This window comes from Cuculus canorus, chromosome 2 (assembly GCF_017976375.1).
Source record: "Cuculus canorus isolate bCucCan1 chromosome 2, bCucCan1.pri, whole genome shotgun sequence".
In the NCBI taxonomy this organism is placed as follows: domain Eukaryota; kingdom Metazoa; phylum Chordata; class Aves; order Cuculiformes; family Cuculidae; genus Cuculus; species Cuculus canorus.
Genome location: NC_071402.1, coordinates 26,021,899 through 26,047,129, shown reverse-complemented (window position 1 = coordinate 26,047,129; position 25,231 = coordinate 26,021,899). Strand labels below are relative to the sequence as shown.

At 37.5% G+C, this 25,231-nt stretch overlaps 1 protein-coding gene across 1 annotated transcript in view; it reads right to left on the bottom strand.

The window, feature by feature from the left end:
* Positions 1-376: 376 nt before the first annotated feature.
* RAD54B (RAD54 homolog B) overlaps positions 377-25,231 on the bottom strand; it is a 67,729-nt gene continuing 42,874 nt past the window's right edge. The window contains exons 4-15 of the mRNA XM_054059665.1: positions 24,474-24,674; positions 20,522-20,809; positions 17,827-17,989; positions 16,936-17,161; positions 11,766-11,973; positions 11,088-11,227; positions 10,220-10,510; positions 8,742-8,917; positions 6,683-6,944; positions 5,324-5,390; positions 4,789-4,989; positions 377-1,234 (exon numbers count right to left, since the gene is read on the bottom strand). Of these exons, the coding sequence (XP_053915640.1) occupies positions 1,017-1,234; positions 4,789-4,989; positions 5,324-5,390; positions 6,683-6,944; positions 8,742-8,917; positions 10,220-10,510; positions 11,088-11,227; positions 11,766-11,973; positions 16,936-17,161; positions 17,827-17,989; positions 20,522-20,809; positions 24,474-24,674 (2,441 nt within the window). The 3' untranslated portion in view covers positions 377-1,016. The remainder of the gene's footprint in view (positions 1,235-4,788; positions 4,990-5,323; positions 5,391-6,682; positions 6,945-8,741; positions 8,918-10,219; positions 10,511-11,087; positions 11,228-11,765; positions 11,974-16,935; positions 17,162-17,826; positions 17,990-20,521; positions 20,810-24,473; positions 24,675-25,231) is intronic.

Here is a 25,231-nt window from a genome sequence, read left to right as displayed (position 1 = left end):
GACTGTGAACTCAGTGAAAGGCAGAGCACTAATTTTTACAACACAGTTTCACATGTACCAAATATCCAGAGGTTGTACATCACATGGTGTGATGTAGGATTATCACAATGGAGCCCTATTCTTGCTCAAGGTCTTTCAAATTCTCGAAGTTTGCCATAATGCTGAAAGTCATTCAATCTTTTCTATTCCCAGGCCTTTCAAAATACTTCACTTAAAAACTGTGAAGAACTGACTTCAAATGTTTGTGCCCTCAAAGAAGGAAAACATAGTCATAATAAAAATATAGACTGAAAATGTGTGCAGTACTCTAGTGTTTGGTAAGAAGCGTCCTTAAATGTAGTTAGCTAGAAATTACATAAGCTTGTACTCTGTAAGTCTGAGAAATGAAGTTTGTTTATTTTCTGAAGTAAAGCAAATAGGTGAATTTCAGAGTATTTTGACACTGTATCAACCTGTGGTCTCAGAATTCCAGACCTCAGTGGCTCCAAGTTTTATTAAAGTTTAAATTCAAAGGAACAAACACTGACTTTGTTATAAAGCTGCAGTTATACAGATACATAACTTTTCACTGTCAAAACAAAAATCCAACTAGACTCTTGATAACATCATATAAATGTATATAGAATTGCCTAATCTTATAAAATTTAGCTAAAGAGCTGCCAGCTTTACAAGCAATAAATCATTATGATCAAACGAAAACTATAAAAGAAATTAGACCCAGATAGGAATGTGAATAAAAACAATCTTACTAATTATGATGTCAAAGGAACAAAAGACTGGAAAGCAAAGATAGTTCTAAAAATCTGTATTACACTTCTAGTAAGTATTAAATAATACTTACTAATACTAGTAATAACAGTAACTTTGTATAAACACCAGGAATCACATTTACCCAGAAACCTCACCACAAATACACAAAACAAAACTTGGCAAAAGGAGCAAAAAGTCCCACACATCAGTTTTTCACACCTCTGAGGAGCAGGATGCAACTGGTGGGGAAAGACACTTAAGTTTTATTAGGACGCAGAAGTTGGACTGGTTACATTCTGAAAAATGAAAGAAACATTCTCTTTTATCCTTTCAAGGAAAGGATCAGCTAGAGCCTGATGTTGCCCAGAGAAATGTTTCCATTGCATCAACTGTGACATGGAGAGTGGTTTCTTTGAATCAGGCTTCCCATGATTTTGTCCAAGCTGGCAACTTCTAGGCACAGTAGTCTTTTCTGAGGAAAGATCTGAAAAAAAAACAGTGCAGTAGACTATTCAGAGAAAAGAGACACAGAAAATTTCAGTCTGAATTAATGTCAGTTGGTGACAACAAAGGAGAGAAAATAGAATAGCACATAAATCCTGTGTCAGTGAAAACCAAACATATGTATTCACAGCAAGAGGGGAAAGGCTGTTTCTTCCTCATTGACTGAATTTATCAAAATCACCATATGCTAGCATAAAGACAAGGGAAAGGAAATACCTTTTCTGACAATTTCTGTTATCTTCCTAATTCTGTGACATTTTGGCTGCTCCCATTTTTAAGCAAATCTGAATCTAGAAATATGTTGCAGCAAAATCCATGCTAGCTTCTGTTCCCTCCCTGAGTCATTCCAACCAGCTAAGAATAGTCTGAATAGCTGTTTCATTGACTCAGCACGCTAGAGTTGGATCTTTAGTGCACTGTGCATCCAGATTAAGCTAAACTGTTCAATATACACGCTATTGCATAATGTATATCACAGTAAGGAAAAGACTATTCTCTGTGAAGCATAAAGAGAAGAATTCACTTTGGACAAAGGATTATAAAGTCCCAAACAGTACCAGGTCACTGCAGAGTATGTCACATGTTGCTGGCTTCATTATTCACTTGGTGCATCTGACAAATGAAGAAATCAGTTTGCTGATTTTAACCAATACCTGCTGTTATTGGTTTATAACCTGCTGTCAAATATTTTCATAGCGGTGTTACATGCTCCTTACGAAAGAGCAGTGAAATATGCAGCATGATGACTCAGATTATTCCTGAGTTTTTTAATCTTTTGAAGAGCCCATAAAGGCTCACATATGCAAGACTTTCCTTTTGACTGACACGACACACACTTGTTCTAGGCTTGAAACACACTTTACTGGCCAGAAGGAAATGTAGAAGGATGCACTTCTCAAGTCCTTACAGATTCTACATTCCTAACTCCATAAATTAAACAACAACCAGGTAAAACAATAGGTGTACAGCTTTACAGCTGATCTGAAAGCCAGTAGAATAGTCAGCAACTCATCTGCATGATCCATACAAAGGGATACAAAGATGATCGGAGGGCTGAAGCACCTTCCCTACAAGGACAGGCTGAGAGAGTTGGGCTTGTTCAGCCTGGAGAAGAGAAGGCTCAGAGCAGATCTTATAGCGACCTTCCAGTACCTGAAGGGGGCCTACAGGAAAGCTGGAGAGGGGCTATTCATAAAGGCTTGTGGGGACAGGACCCGGGGGAACAGGTACAAACTGGAGAGGGGCAGATTTAGACTGGACATTAGGAAGAATTTCTTCACTGTGAGAGTGGTGAGGCACTGGCACAGGTTGCCCAGGGAGGTTGTGGCTGCCCCATCCCTGGAGGTGTTCAAGGCCAGGTTGGATGGGGCCTTGGGCAGCCTGACCTAATGGGAGGTGTCCCTGCCCATGGCAGGGGGTTTGGAACTGGATGATCTTTAAGGTCCCCTCCAACCCAAACTATTCTATGATTCTATGATACACAGTCAATTGCTTCAAGACTCCAGTGCTTTCTGAAAGATGGCTCCAGTATGAATGGACAACAGGAGCTTGGTCAAGAACATCTGGTCTCATTGGTATATCTAATGAAGAGCGTTATGTAAAGCTCACATATTGTGAAGCCAGTATTATATTGTTTGGCTCCTCTTTAGTTCATATTTTGAATACTTGCTACAAACAGAGGAGACAAATCAGTTAGAGTTCTTGGCCTTTTCTGTGTGCCAGCACCTATCCTCAGTAACCAGGAATCTAGTTCCTCAATGAAATACTTTTGACAGATTCTTATTCTTATTCTTATTCTTATTCTTATTCTTATTCTTATTCTTATTCTTATTCTTATTCTTATTCTTATTCTTATTCTTATTCTTATGAAAGACAAAGAGACCAGGTGGTGGTAGCTGCATTCTGGGGCAATCAACAACACTTTGACCAGAGAATTATCAGCCAGTATGTCCTCAGCTCTTTCAGGAATCAAACCTTCCTCTCACTCTATCATTTCCACCACTTAAACTTAAGAATGACCTTCAGGTTTTTCCTTGATTTACTGCCAAAAAGGTTCTGTTCACTGGGACCAAGATATAACTACCCCTGAGGAAGTCCTGGTTACATTCACTGCCATGAGACACAAAAAACCAATGCTGTGGCTTGAATTGATGGAACCAATATGTTCCAAGATAAGCAGTCAAAACTGCAAAATGCTAAATAAAATTATATGCACCAGTGTTCATCACACTAATATAAAGTTTCCCTGGATTTCTGCAGTCTAGGAGATCTACCTGCCTCACTGCACACCAGTGAGGACATTTGGCTATAATTTAACATGAAAGGTGTCTTTTCCACACAGATCCTGTAACCAGTGGAGGGTGGCATATTTTAGAACATTATGTACACATGCAAAAACAGAAGGTTTAACTTTTCAATCATTAAGGAAAGATACAAAGACATTTAAATCAATATGTAGAGCAAAAGTAAGGGAGAAAGGCAAATTCTTATGGCTACACAGCACTGTGCTTTCACTAACCAAGTCCTCCCCCTTTTGAGTAGAACAAGATGAGAAAGGAACATAACTCTAGACTCTAGCCTACTACCCGGAGACACGCAAACTATCAAGCAAAATAGTCTCATTGGGTCTGTATTACATAATTTCTTGTTTGTGTCTCTTGCAGCCATTTCTTTGGTTCTTTTTACTGTGGCACCTGTATGCACTTAGAAGATATCAGTATTGGTAACTCATTATGACATCTGTAAATACTTTATATGGATATTTCATGCCCAAAGGAAAGAAACACACCAAGGCAATGGACACATTTTCCTTTAAGATACTGGATGAGCTATGAAAATTAAAATTGAATAGACACAACACAACTTGCAACATTTTTTTTTCATAATCCTGCTCCTAACTTAAACCTATACACCTGTATGCAGTGGGGTATTAAAACAATTTTGATATGTCAAAAGAACAAGAAAGATAGGTTCCTGTGGAAAGGGTAGATGCAAATATTTGCAACTTAAGTTTACAAGTGTCAGGGGATTTTCCAGCATTTCTCAAAAAAACCTCTTTTAATCATCCTGCATCAGCTGTAGCTAATAACTGTGAAATGAACAGTTACATTCAGAGATCTGTCTTATCATTATTGAGACCTTCATTTGGGGCTGGCTGGTATACGCAACCTCAAAGAAGGCTTTTGAATTAAACCTCACCAGCTACTCATTACTGTCCTTGAATATTGAGAAACAAAACACCATATAATATCATTTGGTTGTAACAAATCACTAGTTGCACTGGCCACTGCTAATTCAAGGAGTTAAGAGGCATGATACATTGGTCGTTACTGCAAAGAATGTCTTTCCCCCTCTTCATCTTGTAAAGGGCTCCAATGGGTTAGAAAAATCAGCCAGTATCTGGAGGACCCCATAATGAACATCATTACTTCAATGCTATTTTACTGAGCATCAGTTTTCTCCAGTGAGAGCCCATATATTCAGAATGGATGTACTTCCTCAGCCACAAATGAAAATAATGAAAAAGAAACTCACTTTGATGATCTTTCTTTCCCATACAGTCACACTCAAGCAAGTCATGGGTAATGCAGCTGGAATCTTCATGAAGTGTAAAGAGATTTCTAAGCTCCTCAATGGAAAAATGGATGTGTTCAGATGTCTTGGAAAGGTCTACAACTGCCCCAGAAAGGTCTTGCTTGCTGATCTGTCTTTGATAAATCTTTTCTTCTATTGAACCTGTATCAAAAAAAAAAAACACAACAAAACAAAACAAAACAAAACAAAAATGGATACACTGGGATAATTTTTTACCAGTACCTGTCAAGTAGAAAAGTTAAATCCATTTCTTGATAACAATAATCATAGGAAATACTAAACCACTACTTTCAGTTATTCAAGAAAAAGCAAAGGCAAATGAATCAATGAGATGTCTCTATTTTAAATGAATTCAGAACTAATAATACATATTTTTAAAGAAGGAATTTTTTCCAAAACCACTCCCTCCCTTTCTTATATGGACAAAACTTCAATAGCCATCTCACTCTAGGTAAGTTTGAGCACCATCTCTGACCTGTGGTTAGCAGTCTGTAGATATGTACAGTATGTTTCTGGCCATCTCTCCACACTCGAGCCATTGCCTGAAGAAAACAAGAAGATGAAGAGCATTAACAGCCTACAATAGAATTGTATTTCAACTAAAACTTATAGCCTCCACTGATCAAATTACCAGTTCTGCTAGCTCCTTCAAAAAGATGTTGTCCAAAGAAAGCATTCGTCAATAACTACCTTTGACTGTTTTTATAAAAATCTTCTAGTATTAACTGTAAATACTTTTGAAAATATAATTTACTTTCTGCTGCTTACAGTCCCCATTCTTCCTGTGTGCTATAGTAGGAAAACAGGAGTTTCACCTCTTTCCTGCCCTCTTCGTATTTGTTTTCCAAGCATTAGCAACTGTTTAGTGCTTCAGGAATACTCATCGTTCTCCAAAACTGTTTTTTACAACAATACATCTTTAAAAATTACTTGGCCATTTCTTTTGAAATTGTAAAATTAGTGTTTTGCACCCCCTTTAATTCTTAAAGAAACAAAATGTAACTGAATACTGCTATGTGATTATTTTTTCAAAAATGTAAGGCTTACCCCTACAACAGTGGGTATGAGTCCCCACAACGTGGTTTGTGGTCTTTGGCAACCTGTAACAATTGTGACTGATCTAGCAGGCTCTGTTTCAAACAACAAAACAAGTGACCACATGAAGACTGACACTTAGAACAGGGGCAGGGCCGACAATCAGAGCTTATTTCAGGTATTAAGCACACAGCATTACTCTACACTTAGTGTGTTTATAAAAAGATTCTTTAAAATTGTTATTGTTAAGAACTATTTTAACTGAATGCTCTTACACCAACTAAATAACCCCCTGACACCAACAGCCCAATTAAAAGAACAGCACAGGACTGGCTTTGCTTTCTTTATTTTGGCATCATTGCCACGTGATTTCTTCATTCTCTTAATTCAGATCAGAACCTTCGCATTTTTCCCAGGTATAGCACGTTGACAGCAACATTTGCTATGTGTGTGCTATACATTCTAACCATGGATTTTTTTCCTTTTAGAAACACAGCAACTTTCCAGTTAAAAAGAGGTCAGGAGAAAAAGAGGATCCATGACTCACTCTTCAAAAAATCAGAACTTAATATTTTCATTTCTTACTGAAAATGGGCTTCTAATGAATCCAATACATATAACATGACAGAAATATTTCTTGTTTTCTTCTCAAGAAGAGTTTTCCTCCAGTATTGTACTTGTCCAGATGCAATGTGATAAATGGGTAGCAATAAGACATGTAAAGCCAGGCATTTCAAAATCAATCAAGAAATCATTTGATGCCCATCCCAACCCCCATGTACACTGTTTGTTATCAGACCTGAATATCTGTAGCTGGATTCCAGTCGATATCATACAGGATCAAATGAGATGCTCCAACCAGATTCAGTCCTACTCCGCCAGCCTTTGAACTCAGCAAAAAGATAGAAGCTGGACTGAATTTACTGTTAAAAGTATCAACAATCTGTTGTCTCTGGGAGACGGGAGTATGTCCATCAAGTCTGGTGTAAGAATATCCATAATGTTTGCACATCTCCTGTAGTATGTTTAATGTCTGAGTGTAATTGGACACCACTACGACTCTGCAAAGAGTAAAACAAAGTTATCTTTTTATCTTCAACCTTAGTAAAGTTAAAATCCAATAACATAACAAATTACCCAAGACTTCTAAGAAAAAATCACAAGTCAAGCAAAAAATACACATCAACCTGAGACTACTCCTATTTCCTGAGAAATAGAACATTTACTATTAATTTGAAGTATATACTAGATCTGGTTGAATTACATCTCCTGTCAAGCATTCAAATGTTAAATAATGAATATTCTCCTTTGCATCAGAATTTGGCTTAATGCACAGATTGCAGAGATCCAGAACCAGCTAAAGAGATAGATTTGTTTAGAATAAATCTCTATCTATAAAAAAATATCTGTTAAGGCAGCATTTGCAGAGAGTGTTGTAGCAGCTAATAAATGAAGCGTGTGTGACTCTACTAACTGGAAAAGCTACTGTGAACTTCTGTAGAAAACCTCGGAAAATTCTAATAAACAGAATCATGAAAGTCAAATGGGAAAGCAATGACGCTTTCCAGCATTTTATGAATGAAAATAACTGGGATAAAGGAAAGTGAAAAGTATCACAAACAATATAGTCCAGGTTGTTGTTGTTGTTTTTTAAGGTAAAATCCAAGACTTGTTTGTAAAAACTTTGCAGGACTGATTTTTTTTGTCAATCAACCCCAATTTCACACCTTTGTTTTTACTCAAAAATAGAATATAAGCTTTATAAGAGGATTGGAATTGAGTCTCTATGTAGCAGAAAGTATTTAGTACTAATGTGAGCAGAGAAACAAAAGAAAAAGAAACATGATCTGCGCTGCATTAAAGTAACAAAACTTTTAAAGATGCAAAATAATGCCTCCACACTAGCTATAATTTGGTAGCTCCTACAGCACTGATAGAAGGAGAAGTGTTTTTTCCTTCTACTCCTGCTTCTTTCAATCTATAAGAATTAAAGTCAGTACATTTAGATATTTACCTGTTACTGGTTTCAATGGTTGTTAGACATATAAATTCCAATGACAGGCTCAGCTTTCTGATTTGTAAAGAGTATCCGGAATAAACACATTCTATTACATCAGTGCCAAGAGATCTGCTGTTACTTCCCGCTACTGAGTTACAGCATATCTTATTTAAGCATCAATTTAAATAACAGTTAAAAGCTGAATACTTCTGGAATAGTTGGGCTTCAAGGCATGAGCATGAGTTATGATGAGATACAAGGTCATGTGAGATTTGAATGAATCAACAATTCCACAGTAATTAACCATGTGCATCCTATTACCCTATGATAAACAGAGGGTTTCCTACATGTCAGTGGCATTTACCACGAGGGAAATAAGCAGTTGCTGTGCAAGTTTCTCTACTGAGTCTGGTTGCCCTGAGCAGAAAAGGCAGCAAGCACTAAGCAGTTAAACATGATTAAAGAGGAAAAAAATTATAAACTAGTAATTAAAAACATTTCAGTGTAATTTAAAATGTTTAATACATGGATACATCTCCTCGAGGAGGTACAAAGCATTGGAAAGTCTTCAAAAGTAAATAGGTCATTGTACAGGGGCTGCAGTAACCTTAGTTGCTGGAACTTAGTATGAAAAATACAAGAATTATGAAAAAAATATGAAAAGCAACTTTGAAAATTATGTCAGCTGCAAATCCTAGTTTAGTAATTTAACAAGGAAGAGCCTGGAGTACAATGTGTAAATAGGCTTGGTACCTCTGCAAACAGTTGTAATGCCTTCATTCTGAATATTATCTCCCCCTGCATTTGAAAAGCAAAACAATATCCCATTATCTCCCTTTTATCTTTATTTCACACTTGCCTTTCAGAAGAGTTGAGCTCATGGATTGCTGCTAACAACTTCACCAGCACCTGCAACTTTCCTGAATCCCTTTCGGAGAAAGTATCAGAAGTATAGTCTTGTGGAAAGACATCTAGTAGACCTTCGTAGAGACTGGACTCATCATGTTCACCAGACACAGGATCACAGCTTTTTTCCTATTGAAAATGAAAGGATTCAAGGTCCGTATCCCCTCTAATATGTTTGGGGGGAGTTTAAGTTTGCTATATTTTTTTTTTACAAAGACAAAATGAGGCATCAAACGCTGCCACAAAGCAGTGTATCATGTGAGCACTCCCATGTCAGCATAGTTTTAAAATACAGATGGCATTTATTTTGGTTTAGAACCTTTAATCTATGATGGCATTTGCACCTGAATAGAAAGTTGAAATACAACAGAAAAATGTGGTTTACTTCTACTTTTCTACTTAAACAACTACACAGACGCATACCCACTGCAAAGCCGTATCTAAAACTTGGGGGGAAAAAAAACAATAGTCTGTTTATTCTTTCTAAATCCCATAATACATTATTATGGAATTTCCCAATTATCAACTCTTCTTAGGAGGATGCTGTCATTAAGATACAGTCATGTAACTGGAAATGAAGAAAAGCTAGTACATAAAAAACAATAAAATATAGGAAACACAGGTAATATTTTGCTGAAATTTTAAAATCAATGTTTCACAAAGAGGAAAAAGCCAAAGTACTCAAACGACAAAACCACAACAGTAATAGATGCCTTGCACATATAATCCTTTCCTTCCCAATAGTTTCTAAATGGTTATATTTTCACATATGAAAAAAAAATCTAATACTTATTCTATGAAGTAAAGGCAATGAACTTGGCAGTGTTGAAAGCTGCAGGGAGGTCTGCAAGTCGTGAAGACTTTTAAGTCATGAGAAAGATTTACATTTCCACTCACCTATCTGGAGTCTGACTAGTGCCCACAGAAGTTAGTATTATTAGCTATCACCTTATTTATGTAAGGAATGAGAACATTTCTATAGGAATAGCAAGATGTGCAGTGTGACAGGATCCCAAGAGAAGCGGAAATGGAGACACCTAGTACCACTCATCTTGAGCCTGTAGCCCCCAGTGTCACTGAGCTTGAGAGTGGAACTGGCATGTGGACAGCGAGGATTCAGAGGAACCAGCAGACAGAGCACACAGAATAATCTCTAGGTAAGAAATATTCAGAGACAAGATTAAGAGGGAAAACACATGAAGAATAAGAAAATATCATACAGCAATAGGAAACCAGAGAAATACCTTCCCTGAGTACATTCAGATTTCCTAATATTTATGTTTTTGAAAGCAGATCGCCTAAAGCAAGTTGTATGTGAGAAAAGAGTATGGAAATGACCTTAAGTAACATGCAGTTTGATCACAACATAGTTTTAGTGACCTTTGCCTGCTGAAATGACTGATTGCAGGCACTCCCCTCTCAAATAGATACCTTTATAGCTTTAAACAGAAGACATGGATGATTGCAGAGTTTTTTCAAAGCTCCAATACATATTAGGTGAGGGCTGTTTTCTAGCCTGCCTTGTAGACAGGACCTAATAACTCGAGAACTAAGCAGTTTTTGATACAATTCAAGTTGCAGTGCTGTTGGTCGGCAGAATATTATGCTTTCCTTTTTGGGAGGCAGAAATTTGTTTATAACCTCCTGTGTTCTCCTAAGAATAAAGAGTCCAGTGAGGCGCGTGAGTTCTGCTGCTCTTTTTTCTCCTAATTCCTTTTCCTCCTAAAAGAATAAAGCACAAGTTTAATGATAGTCTTGCATTTCACCACAATAATTTTCTGTATGATTTTAATTAGGTAGTCAAAGAACATTTTAAATGCAGGATACCACTTTCTGATGTGACTGTAATGTTCAATTTTTCTCCAATTATTACCACTACATTAGATTAATTCTACATCTGCTCTCTAAAGTCTTAAACAAAGGAAGATAAAGTCCCACAAGATACGAAAGGTTCAAATTATATTAAAGAACTGATTCGTGCAAAAAAATCATGCAGATTTTGCTATACTGTGGAGAAACTAAGAACAAATTAAGTATCACCATATGGTAACGCACACAGTATTTTTAGGAATGCAAGGTGCTGGAAGAGCAATTTTTCCCTGATAATTAATAGGCAGCTAAAATGCCATGATCTCAACATGCTCCCTCTGGAGAAGAACCGATTTTATTTTAAATATGAAGGTGAAAAGCATTTGCTACTACTAGTCTTGAGCTTTATTTTATTCCATAGAAAGCAAATTTCACAGTTCTGCCCATGAATTTTTTTTCTATAACTGCATTTTTTTTCTTAATAATATACCTTTGTTGCTGAAGGTTCTCTAGACCTGACAATTGGTTCCTCATATATCTTTCTATATGTGGATAAAGAACCAAGTATTCCTGGATTCACAAATTCTATTAATGCATAAAATTCTTGCAAGTCATTTTGGATTGGAGTACCTGGAAAGACAAAAAAATTATTCTGTATTTGGCAACTTTTTCTTGAAAACGATTGAAGTACAATAGTTGAAGGCAGGGTTTAATGTTGAGAATGCATCCTGAAAACAGATGGTTTGTTTCAATGTAATTTACTCAGAGTACCGGATTAATCTAGAACTTTATCATAATTACTAAACTACTATCCCCTGACTAAACATACTGCACATCTAATAGTTTTGACAAAGGAATTAAATTAAGTTCTAAATTAATTTTGTTAAATATCTACAAAGGAAAATAACAAGTCTATGTAAACACAGTCCTGATTCCCTCACAGAAGTTCCCAGGCTCCTTGCCTGTCCCTAAAGTTAGATAAATTTTGTGTTTATTTAAAAAAAAAAAGTGGAAATAATCTGTTTTTACAAGACCCGAGATTTGTGTAATTAATACTCATTTGGAAAATTTATACAGTGCTCCCGCCGTACTTACAATAGCTTTTTTCTTTACTCCAACCTAATACTATCAGCCTAAATAAACAGTAGAAGTAGCTGCAGATACTAACCAGTAAGGATAATTCTTCTCTCACAGGACAGACTAGTGAGGGCAGTAGTTGTCTTTATAGAGCTATTTTTCAGACGATGTCCTTCATCACAGATTAGGAGGTTAAATTCGATAGCCTGAATTGGATCCAAAGATCGCAGTAGCATCTCGTAACTGATTATCAAAACTGAATAAAGTGGAGAACTGATGAATTCTTCTACTTTATGGTCCTGCACGTATAAAGGAAAATATATCACACAACTACTTCTTTTGAAATCACTCCTCAAATTCCTTAAATAGCCGGTGTAAGAAATTTTTTCTAACATGACACAAGATATTTGCTATCTCCTTCATGAGTTTGAATTATTGATATTTTCCTAATTTGCAAAGGAAATACGGGATCTGATACAGCAATTTAGAGTTTTACCAGCTCATTAAAAGAAAATTTATTATTCTCCTAGGTCTTCAAATCCTCTGAGACACATTTCCGTGAAGGTGAAAAGCACAGGCTAGCTATAACCCTTCCTAGTGACAGCATTTAGGTAAGCTTCAAATGAAAAATTAAAGCCAAGATAATGAAGACATATAAGTAAGCTGCCTGTACATTCACTTTGGGATCTCAGGCTGCAGGGTGCAGTAATGTGATCCAGTGGGAAGTTACTACATTCCACCAATCTAAAATTCCTCTTATAGTTTTGAATTGAACGTGCTATTCACTTTGTTACAAGCCCTTAACATTGATGAATTGGCCAACAGGTAAGGGCAGCCTGGGACTCAGAAAATAGACCCCAAAGCTGACCCCTGAAAACACACCTGTCTGTTGGTTAATAAATGCTATTTATTTCTAAACCCTGTATTAGTAGTCAGAAAATGGCTGTGAGCCCCTCTGCCCTTACATACCCTTCAATAGACATCAAGACTTTCTGAGGGAAATAGGGAAAATAAATATAAAGGCACTGTAATGTGCCAAGGAGCTCCTTCCAAAAAATGTTCCTAGAAGTAGTTATATTTCTCTGCAGACTGGGGAGTGTTCTAGGATTGCTCACTTGTCTTGGAATTACGTATAAAAATGGAAAGATCTGTTGTGGACACATCCCTTACCTTTCTACTTAAGTCCAGACATCAATTTCCTGCATGTTCCTTCCTATTTCCTAACCGTGTCCCTAACTGTGTTCCCTAACTAAGTAGGCTACAGGCCCAGCTGGCAAGCTGAGGGACCTCTTTAACTGTGAAAGCAAATCAAGCCTGAGCTTCAGAAGGTACTTTTATTTCTAAACAAGATCAGCCACCAAACAAAGACAACTAAGTCTGGAGCCAGATGGTGTAATATACTGTAAAAGCAATACCACTTAATTAGCACAACCTTTAGAGCCTCCTAGCAGGTGATTCAAATGAGTCCGTGGGCCGAATCTGGGACATTAATCTCACAAAGTAACTTGTGGTAGATCAGTCCCCGCATGCTGCTCACAGAGAGACTCAGAGACCCAGTCAGAGGGAGGAAGGAGTAGTGGTGAGCGGGTAACAAGGGCATTCACCAGTTTCCCCAGCTGTTTGGATGAGACCGAGCATTCTGCTGTTTCCAGGACTGCAGTTAACTGCCAGTTTTCTAGCCGGTATTTGTACTGCCAGTTTCAAAATAAGATTTGAAAATTGCCCAGCACAGGAACAGAGACATAGAGGAGCCCTGTAGGCAACTGCTGTCCCTGCCCACGCTGCAGCCCTGAAGACAGAGGCAATGCCTTTCTGGCCTTCTCTGGGGACAATCAAGCATTAGAAGATGCCCAGGGTTCAGTGTAGGGGTTTTCCCCCCCCCACACTTTCTGAATGTGAACTGAAATTACGTGGAAAGCAGTGGGGGCACTGGGGAACGGCCTCCAATATCCCTCCCCTGGTAAATCATCAAATCTTCTGTACTGTTTGAACCCCTTAAAAAAAACCAGGAAAGTCCTGCCATATTATAAGCCCCCTGCAGCCACGTATAATAAATTTCCTGCCGTATATAACAACAGCAGTGGATGATGGACTAAAAATTAAAATAAATTTACAAGCTAATTTCAAGTAATTAATTTGCCCTCTTAACTGGCTGCAAGATATGTATGTATTATAGTCTCCATTTCCACAATTACTCGAAGTGACTTGACAGGTTTAAGCGAGTTTCCTGGAGCCACGTACGGAGTAATTGTCAATCATTATTAGAGCTCCATAGTGTCCCAGGCTTACTCTTTGAACAGACCCCTCTTCACACTAGTCCAAATCCAATGTAGTCAGTGAAGTATAAATTAAAAAACTGCAGAATCATGAAGCAATGTGAACCTTGAATTAATTCATTCTCCATATATTTTGACTACAAAACCAAACCAAAACACCCCCACCCCAGTAGCAGTGATACTCTGCAAGTAAGATAAAGGAGTTATTCTCTCAAACACACCTCAGTTGCTGATAACGTGGATTAGCGAGACCTAAATGCAACCTTTGTGGGGACACCTTCATTCTAAAAGCAATGTACACTACATGACATTTGCATTCTAACAGAAGTAAGCTGCACTCCTTGGGTTTTTTTGAAGAGTCGGTTACTGAAAGGTTAGGCTCAGTTTGCAGTGTTTCAGTGCGAAAGTGAGGAAAACATGCCTAACTCACTTTAAGAAGTCTGCCAGTTCTTTGAATGTATTCCTTATAGACAAGAATAGAAAAACCTTTGAGACAAGCTCTTCCTTTTAAGTTATATTGAAGAAATAACAGTATGGTAATTGCTGTTTTTCTGGAGAAGACAGACAGTAAATTATTTTGAAATACCTCATTATACCCTAGGCAAGCCATATTGTGTCTTTCTTTTGCATGACAATATATTCCTCGCTATTTGGGAACACAATCTTAAAAGATGCTGAGTGTTCTAAATTGAAATTGCTCCAACAAGACAAGTAAGAATATTGAAGTTATTTAAATTAAAAGAAAATGATAGCTACTGTCATTTTGGGTCATAATAACTGTCAGCAAATTCCAGTTTTCTCCTCCCAACATTATTCATAAAAACCGCAAGAAAATGGTCAATTATTCCTAACTATCTTTTCAGGTAAAAAAGTGGACATATTATATTTTGCCTTGTATTCACTTCTTATAGAAACATCTCTATTTCTCATCCTAACCTATATTACATTACAATTCCTGACAAGACAGTTTGCTTCACTTCCACATCCTGAAATAATTTACTAAGAAAAGCAAATGATGCAAAGAGCACCTACTACTCAAAACAGACGTGCAGGCTACCCTCAGTGGAAGATGAGTAGGTTCAGTAATTTCAAGACTTTCACAATTATGAGTGGAATTCAAATAAATAATTATTCTTACAAAAAAATTTATGGTCTACAAAAGAATCACAGAACGGTTTGGGTTGGAAGGAACCTTAAAGATCATCCAGTTCCACCCCCCTGCCATCATCAGGGACACTTTCCACCAGACCAGGCTTCTCAAGGCCCCATCCAACCTGGCTTTGAACACATTCAGGGATGGGGCACCCACAGCTTCACTAAGTAACCTGTTCCAGTGCCTCGCAACTCTCAAGGTGAAGAATTTCTTCCTTATATGTAGTCTAAATCTACTCTCTTTCATTTTAAAATCATTACCCCTTGTCCAGCTCTCTTACAGGCCCCTTTAGGTACTGAGAGACTACAATAAGGTCTCCTCTTCTCCAGGCTTAATAACTCCAACTCCCTCAGTCTGTCTCAACAGAAGTGCCCCAGCCCTCTGATCATCTTCGTGGCCCTCCTCTAGACTCAATCCAACAGGTCCATGTTAATGAATTTAAAAACAGTTTGAAAACTTCCATTTCATCTGAAATATTCTCTCTTCATACAGACAATAAGGATAATTCAAGAAACTAAAAGCAAATCTGGTTGATGTAAGAATAAGGTCATCTTTAGACTAAAATACTATTTGTTTATCCATTCTACTTGCATGGAACTATTAGATTAAAAAATAATTTTGGAAAATAACTATCTGTATCTTTGTTACAAGCACTAATGCAGAAACTGTAAGTTCTCACTTCCTTCCACTGGTACAATTCAAATATAGAGGAGCAAAGTTGCTGAATGCATGTATAAAAACCACAGTTTGCTCAACAACTTCTCTTTCCTTTCTGCTATGAATGCCTATTCCATATGGACATGGGAACTAGAAGTCTTAGGAAAAAAAAATACTGCATAGTAAATTATAGAAAACAGAGCTTGAGTCTGAAAGCTTCAGAAACATTAAGATGGCATCAGCAAGTTTCCTGTTTGTGAATGACAGTCCTGAGATGACCAAACTGTCTGAGATCTTGAGCCATGCTTAACAGGAAAATTTACATGGCAAGAAAGCCTCACTGAACAACAAGAGCAAGATGTGGCTCTCCTCCAGAGTCAGTGATGTTACAGCCTTGCTCCTTGAAATCCCTTGTCTTTTACTGAGCTAGGTGCTTTCCTGCCTGATGCAGTCAATAAAGATTGCCGAAGCACAGAGTCTGTGCTAGAACTGTTAGTCTTTGTAGTAAAGGACAGAGAGAGTTTTGTGTTTCAAAAACAAAGGCAAGACTCTAAAGGTATACGAAAGAGATTAAAAGATGAGATACCTCCTCAGCAGGTAGGAATCATATGGGCCCTACTGGAACTTGGGAGTGCCATTATCCGCGGGAACAGCTCCACTGTAGAAAAGATTCTGGGCTTGGTAATTCATGAGACTTTAAATCATCCCTACAAAAACCTAATTATTGACAATTACAGTAAAAGTTTTTGGTACAGAACAAAGGCAACTACCACAGAAACAGAGTACAAGTCAGTCAAGGTAGATGCTCTGGTACAAAAAGCAAGGAAGGTGAACGCACTGACAGACAACAGAAAAATCTTCCTTGAACTGAAGAGGCACACAGAGGAGCACATCACCTTTTATGTCTTCAAAGGTGAAGCCTGAGGAAAGGTAAGACAGACATGTGCTACGCAGGACAGTGAGCTTCAGTTATGACTTGGTTACTGACAGCTAAATGCCCACGTGGACAAGTACCCAAAGGAGAAATGAAATATTACAAATAAATACTAATAGAGAATTACTAGGTTTGGTCTTCGGTTTAAAAGTAAAAAAAAAAAAAAGATGAAAAATACCTGCCATGAGTCCTATATTCTGAACAAAACATGACCTAATCCACTTTTGGAAATAAGTCTTACCTGACCAGCTGTAAAAACCTTGATCCTTTCACTTCCCAACCATTTCTGAAATTCTTTTTTCCAGTTGTTTACAAGACTGCCAGGGGTGACAATTAGTGCTCGCTTTAGTACAGGTTTGCATCCATAGACCCCTTGACGCAGAAGAGTCCAGACAAGTGCAATGCATTGCAATGTTTTTCCTAATCCCATTTCATCAGCAAGAATAGCTCCAAATCTGCCACTGACTCTGTAAGATATAATTAAGTGGGGGTAATATTTTAAAAGACATACCTATAATTATTTACAACTGGTTTAGGGAATTGCTTCTTGTGGTTGTTTTCTGAAGTATAAAGAAACTATTTATAATGTAGGTTTTCATTCTGTTATACCAGAAGACCTTAAATTCCTCATTTTCTAGATTAATGCATTAGTACTCCAAACCCAAATATTTTAAATCTTTTTTTAGAAATAAAATTATCAAATATTTTTAACACTTGTACATACCTTAATGAATCTATGACTCAAGAAAACACTTTTGAAACTAACACTATTTTTTTTCAACAGATAGATACAACAGCTTCTTTATTCTAAATGCCTGAATTATAAATTATATGCATAATTATGAATTATATGAATTATAAAGCCAAGAGAACAGTGTGCTTTAGCATGGGTTAGATTGTATTTTCAGTAGAACTGACAGGCCTTTCGATGTACCAGCTTCTCATCACGTCTGGCAAAGTCACAGCAAGCATGACACTACATATCGGTCAGAGAAAACTTTACAGGGGGAAGATTACTAATATTAATTAACTGAACAATTGCTCAAATATTCACATTCAAATTGTCTAATTTTGAAAACAGGCATGAAAATATTACAGGTATTGAAAGCCAAAAGGATAATTACTACTTTACCTCATTCCCATTACGCATTCATATAGAAATATAATTCCTTCTTTCTGATGTGGTCGGAGATTATTTGCAACATAAGGATCCACAACTACATCCACCACAGGTAAACCAGCCTTATTGAAGGTCCACTGATGGCTTGCATTTGGTCTTGGCATAACTAGAGAATCTTGAAGTTCAAAACATATGCAAGTATTGCAAAAAAACCCCATTATTTTTAGTCTGTTAGCAAAAACTATTATTTCTCTAATGCAGGTACAGAATAAAGTCGATGATCTAATGACTGCTAAAAATGCTGTTTAACGTATTGGCCATTTGCAGACAGAAAACGCATTTATCAACAGAACATCTAGATAGCCTAGTAAATAAAAAAATGTTTTACAGAGGTTTCCCAAATAGTCTGCACTTTTTTCAAAGACAGAGGTGACAAACTGAAAATCTGAGTATTTTTTTTATGATGAGGTGTAACTGCCTACCTAATAAATGTTGCGTGATGACTTTAAAGCATAGAATTAAATCAGAAGATATAAAAAGCTTCTTAAAGGAAAGTTTAAGAACACAAACAATGACCTACATAAAATCTAGACACTACATTTCAAGAGGATATTATTGTAGCTCCCTAGAAAGACTTCTCTGCCTGACAGGGAGATATAAAAAGACAACAATTTGTTTTAAAAAAATAGCGAAGGTCTGAGAGTGAGCTGACAAAGGCTGCCACAGTGCATGAATAAAAGAAGTTGACAGGTTTGATGACACACAAAGGCAAAGAGAGTATGAAATATTGGGATATATCCTTTGGCTACATATGAGTAACAGTTTTGCTTCCCACAACTTGTTTACAAACTTTAACGCCATAATTTTGCTGGACAATGTCCATACTGAGTTGTTTATATTGATGCTACACATCTTCACTGAAAAGTTATATTGTCAGAGGACAGAATAAAAAAGCAATTTATAGCTGCTGGTATTGTTCTGACACTAGAGTAGGTCTGTATTAGTAATTTATTTATGGGAATAGGTTGGATGAAGGCTTGTATCATCAGGAAGATTTTGCTTTTTACCAACAAAGGGCTGAATTCTGATAAATTATATCAAATTGCACGCCTGTACATATAAAAGCCAGTGGTGACAAAAAGATAACTTTTCTGATAAAATTTTGCAACTTCAGAGTTGAGGAAGAAACAAGGCTTGGATGAGCAATGAGAAATCATACGTGGAAGATACGGCTTTACATCTTTGTCGCTGTGCTACGTTCTCCTGAGCACAGGGATAAATGGTTTTCCATTTGAAGAAGGTGCATTTTAATCAACTATAACCATAGACTCCAACATGAAAATTTCCCAAATGCTCCAATATACCAAGGTCCTGGTCTTGTAAAGTATGTCAGTTACATTTGAAACATGTTATACAACAGGGCATTAAATAAACCACGTAATTCTGTAGTGTAAGCAACACTAATGACTGAGTCCAACCTATTGATGTGCCGAGGGCTCTCCATATTAGGCAGCATAGGGAAATCTCATAGGAGGTACTCAAATTCACCCCAGGAGAAGGCACAGGAGAAAACTAGACTAAAATGTAGCTTTTTAACAGACCAGTGCAGAAATAGCAAAGTTAATTTGACTATTGATTATATCAGGTCTTGCCAGATTTTAGGTTAGAAAGCAAATGCAGTATCACCTTGCAACCACAGGAAGGAACATTCTTACACAAAACACAACCAAGCTGAATTCAGATCAGAAGCTGGTGTTAATATGGCCAATAGGCCAATGATATCACTAATTACCACTTGATTATGATTTCGTTGGTTTTTTCCATAGAAGCCAGGTAGCAGCTTTGAAAAGCCCCATAGTATTGGGTTACAAGGCAAGAAGTAGGACGAGTTATAACTACAGTAAGGATGTAGAACAACCTTGCATTTTTTTTTAATATGCATTGCTCTACTTAATAACATTTTTTAAAGTCATTTTTATCATCCATCTGAAAGACCAAGCCATCAGCAGAATATAGCTCCTAGATGGTTTGTTATTGACAGACAAAAGGGTACTTCTTGTTTAGATAAGCAAAGCCACTTCCTGCAACTACCAACTGTTTACATGATCCCTCTTACAGAACTGCTTAACTTGCTCAGTATGCAATTTGTGAATGCCCGTGGCTTTTCAGCACAGGGTACTTCTAGCATTATAAACCAAAACTTTTATTCCAAAACGTATCTAGTTGAGTTTGGGCAGTGTAGTTACATCCACTGGCCGTGAAGGATCAGGCACAGTTAGAAGTAATTGTTTGAATCTGACCTAACTTCTCTATGACTGATCCTGCACTGCAATTGCTGTGCTGCCGTATTGTGTCAGTCCTTCACTGACACAAGTGGGAAGCTGGAACTCATCTAGAACTTTTAGCATGTGTCAGACTGTTTCTTTGATCATTACACTCATTTTTCTTGGCAAAACGCTCAGAAACATTTCTAACTTGATTCTACAGCCATCTGTAACAGCTATGAGAAACCACATGCAGTGCAGAGCATTTAATTTGCTAGAAACACACATGATAAAGTCCTAACGTGATCCTGATAGAAACAGTAGTATGATATGTCAGAAAAACTTCAGCAATACATTGAGGAACAAGAAAATTTTGGTTATACATTCCACTTTATTTTGAGGGCTAGAGGATGCTTAAAGAAACTTATAAATCTGAATCTTACTTGGTGCACTTGGATCGTGACGAGGTTTGTAGCTTTGAGAATCTTTAAATATATTCTCTTTAGTACTGGGATGACTGACACTTTTGAATGGTTTACAAAATGGTTTCATATTCGTTTGAGATAAAGGAGATGGGACTGTGTCATGAGTCCTTATTCCAGCCTGAAAGCACCTGCCACTGCTGAAGTCATCTGCTGAAATTACACCCATCACTTCAATTTCTTTTCCTCCAACCATCAGTGTTTGACCTTCATTAAGACTGTCTAGCTCTTTAGATTTATATCCGGTACCTAAAAGAATATAAAAATTTAGCAATTAGGACAGCACAGCAAACATTACTTCCTTAACACTAGTACTCACCTTCAAGAAGGAAAAACAAAACTGTAAACAGGTATTTGATTCTTAAAGCTTTTGAATTTTATACATATGAACTCATAAAGCCTTTCCCTTTTTAGCAGAGAGTGACATTTGAGAGCTAATAATCACAACTGGACAGCGGAATATGTGAGCAAATATTCAATCACCCTCATCCACAATCAGTTCTACTGAATGTCAAATAGCCATTTAAGGGAATTTCCAAAACCAGCTCCATATCATAAATGCTAGCAGCTTGCCTTAATTTTAACACTTGCTCAAAACTAATCACCATTCTAGATCCTTATTCCTTTTTTTCATTCCCAACAAGAAGACCACTTGTTCCTCTTGCTATTGATCTAAATGGAATATGCTGCTTTTAAAATCATTCTATATTAGCTTTTTACAATGAAGGATTCATATGCATATGAAATCTTGACTTCTACACATGCTCTGAAACATACAGGCTCTGATTATTGCCACAATTTATCAATCAGCTCAATAGTTTGTTCAGTCAAAATCCTACCAGGGATGTGACACATTTTTCTACATCCCCTTAGGGGCTCCCTCAGGTGGGAATTCTCAGAGCAGCTACGCCACACTGTTAGTCTTGTTACAAAACGTAGCTACTGCTGCTGCTTTCTTTTAAGATAAAGTTGTAGGTAAGAGTAGTGGTTCCTTCTTTTAAGTGGCATTCTAGCCATTAAAGTTTTCACATAAGAAACTAGAGACACACATAATTTATTTTCTTAACTCAGGGAGGTCAAAGCCCCATCACTACCTCAGAACTAGACTCATTCTTTACCCCAGTTGCTGAATTTGTGCCACTTTAGATAAACAGGCTTTGATCCTTAGCTGGGCCAAATCAAATAAAAAGCATGACTGTGCAGACTCACAGTTGCAGCACTCACCTGTGAAAGAGGCAAAGCTCCCCGAGCTTTTACACATATTTTATCCAACAAATACTACATATAAAGACTACCAGAAGCTGTTTGCAAACCTCAGGTCTCCCACTTCTAGGTATGTAGAAGGCTGGGAGGTGAAGATCTGGATTTGAATTCTTTTAAGAGAAAAAAATTTACTGAAGTGTTTCACAGCTTAAGCAAGTGCTGAAAAACTGTCTAGCCAAAAGGGAAAGGGAAGTATTTTTCTTCCCTCTCTCTTCTAAATGCATTCAAAAAGCACACAGCAAACCTTGTCTGGTTTTTGAAAGAAGAGAATTTGCTTTCAGGAAAGAGCTGAAGATGAAACACAAGAGAACAGACATACCATCCTAAACCAAGTGCCTGGAGAGGAGATTCGTGACCTCTCCTTTGCTCTGCATTTTTCATTTTCTCTTATTACCTCTACATAGCTTCAAACTGAACATACTGAATACAGATGTATCTCTGCTCAAGATCTTTTAGATTCTAGTCTGAAGAGTCTAATTCTAGGACAGGATAGACTTTTAGAATCATAGAATAGTTTGGGTTGGAAGGGACCTTAAAGATCATTTTGTTCCAATCTCCCTGACATGGGCAGGGACACCTCCCACTAGGTCAGGCGGCCCAAGGCCCCATCCAACCTGGCCTTGAACACCTCCAGGGATGGAGCAGCCACACCTTCCCTGGGCAACCTGTGCCAGTGCCTCACCACTCTCATAGTGAAGAAATTCTTCCTAATGTCTAGTCTAAATCTGCCCCTCTCCAGTTTGTACCTGTTCCCCCTGGTCCTATCCCCACAAGCCTTTATGAATAGCCCCTCTCCAGCTTTCCTGTAGGCCTCCTTGAGGTACTAGAAGGTCGCTGTAAGACCTCCTCGAAGCCTTCTCTTCTCCAGGCTGAACAAGCCCAATTCTCTCAGCCTGTCCTCATGTGAGAGGTGCTCCAGCCCTCCGATCATCTTTGTAGCCCTACTCTGGACCTGTTCCAATAGCTCTTTTAGGATAGATGGGAACTTAAGAATGGCAAAAGGCCAACCTACAACGCTCAAATGTTTATGCAGCTGCCAGAAATAACTCTTTCTATAACACGCAGCAAATTACAAGACAGCACTTCCTAAATTCTTCATAATACATTATTAAGGAATTAGGACGTTTGCAGGGGAGAAAAGCGAGATGTTCTGCCTTAAAAACAAGCTACAGCATGTGCTTGGTTTGGGTTCTTATGCCCCTTCTTAAATCCAGGCCGGGTATGCCTAAGTAAAAAAAAAAAAAAAAATTTAAAAAAAATTGAATAATCTTTCATTGCCCTTTTCTTCCCATTTAAAAATAATAATCCTGGAAGCTCATTCACATTCACTGTAAACTTCCTAGCATTAAATGCAGTTCTGGAGGTAAGCTCTAGTGTCGGACTTTTCCTTCTCACTCAGTGGGTTTGTAGAATATTTGCACAAATTTAAAACTTACGCTACTTAAATTGGTCAATTTATTATTTTCTTAGAATCAACAAGCATTGAAAGCAACTCTGAATTGGGCATGTTAGCACCAATGAAATTGGCATCATTGTGCTCCCTGACACCATCAAACAGAGGAAATAGACTTTTACCAGGAAAAATGAGAATATTAATTTTTCTATTGTGTTTTCAGCTAATTCAAGAAGACAAGACTTGAGAAAACCACAAGAACAGGGTGGTGGCTGATACATTCCAGGCATTACTCTCTCTCTCTCTCTCTCTCTCTGTCTTCTTCAAAAACAAGCAAGTCTGTACATATATTGCTTCACTATGAATAAATTCAAATTAAACCAGTCACATACTGATTTGCAAATCAAAACTGCCTGGTCCTAACAAGGTTCACAATTTCATGATTGTAACAAAAGAGCAGAGAAGCCATCTCAGCCCCAAAATTAATCAGATTATGTTTTGTAGAAACATTGTCCAATCCTACTCTCTTACAAAATATCTCTGGCTCAGTTAGCAAAGTTAATTCTTGCTTTGCTTTCAGTACAAAATTACTGCTTCAATTAGACTGCAGCCTATAGTTTGCAAGTCTTATTTCTAACTCTGATATCAACCCAAACTGTGTCTTACAGCAGCAGCTGCTGCTAAAACTACTAGACTAAAAATTGCTATAAAGTCGAATTTGGCTGGGCTGGAAAATCTTGCTGTTTGCTTGTCTTTCCAACAAAGATAATATTTTTAGCTGTTTGACTGGCTGAAAAGTACTGATCTAACTTCTGACATTCCCGGTTGCCACAGTGCTGACTGGTATGCCTACAAGAAACTTACCTGTATGTTTTCCCCTAATTCCAACACTTTCTCCAATGCATTATGTGAGTAATTGAAATGAACTACACATTCCTCATTTGGCATCTCTGCTGAATTAGTACAGTCGTTCATTTCCAGATCCTCTCCTTGAACTAGCATTTGGTGTTTCTGTGAATAATGTTATTCAGCCTGCCCCAGCCTCCTCCATGCATCTGCCTTCCCTGTACGAAATATAAAGCTTTCTTTCCGCCTTCTCTTTTCCCCCACCAAACCTACTTTTTTTTTCATGCTGTGGTTGACACTGGTATGGAGAATTCTGAATTATCTAGAGAGCTGGGTTTCAGTCTCTCTTACTCAAAGCACAATAATTTTAAGCCAGTTGTTCACTTACACGTGTATGCAAATCTACAGTACCTCTTCCAATGTCTTTGCCTTCCATATCTTTCAATATTACTGACTTTCCTTTTGCAATAAGAACAGCATCACCTTCCCATTTCTTGTGCTTTTTCTTTGATGCCTTACACCACACAACACTGAAATATTTCGCAAGGCAGTCAGGTTCTTCCTGAGCTGCTTCTTCCTTTGCTGTCCCTGATGTTGGTAAATACAGTGCATCTAAAAGAGAAATAAAATAATAAAGAATATTTCAAATTCTCTTGAGAAAGTGTAGAGTTACTTGCATTTCAAACAAATCAAGGACAATCTATGCATGCATCTTAGATAAACAAAGTGGTGTATTTCCTGCCCTGGGCCACTTATGGTAAGTTTGGACAGAGAAAGACGAGCACATGAGGACTCATCCTGAATAGGAATCATTAAATTGTTTTCAGAACAAGTGTGCTTTCAGAAAAAGCACATTACTTGGTACCTTAGAGGGAGCTTCTGACTTAACATATAAGATGAGAGTGGAGAAAGAATAAAAGGAAAGACTGAGTAAAAACAAACAAACAAAAGAGAAACGAGCATAGGAGAAAAAGAAAAGAGGGTCCTGGTGAGATGATGCTGGTCAATGTTCTGGAAGCAAGGACAGGAACACAGACCTCAAGCAAGGGAGCAAAAAAGGCCAGCGACCAGACATGGGGCTGAAGTCCTTAGTAGTAAGTGGCAGAATAGCAATAATTGTAACAATGCCGAAGACTATTTCAACTCCTTTCCTTGCACTCTTTAAAAAT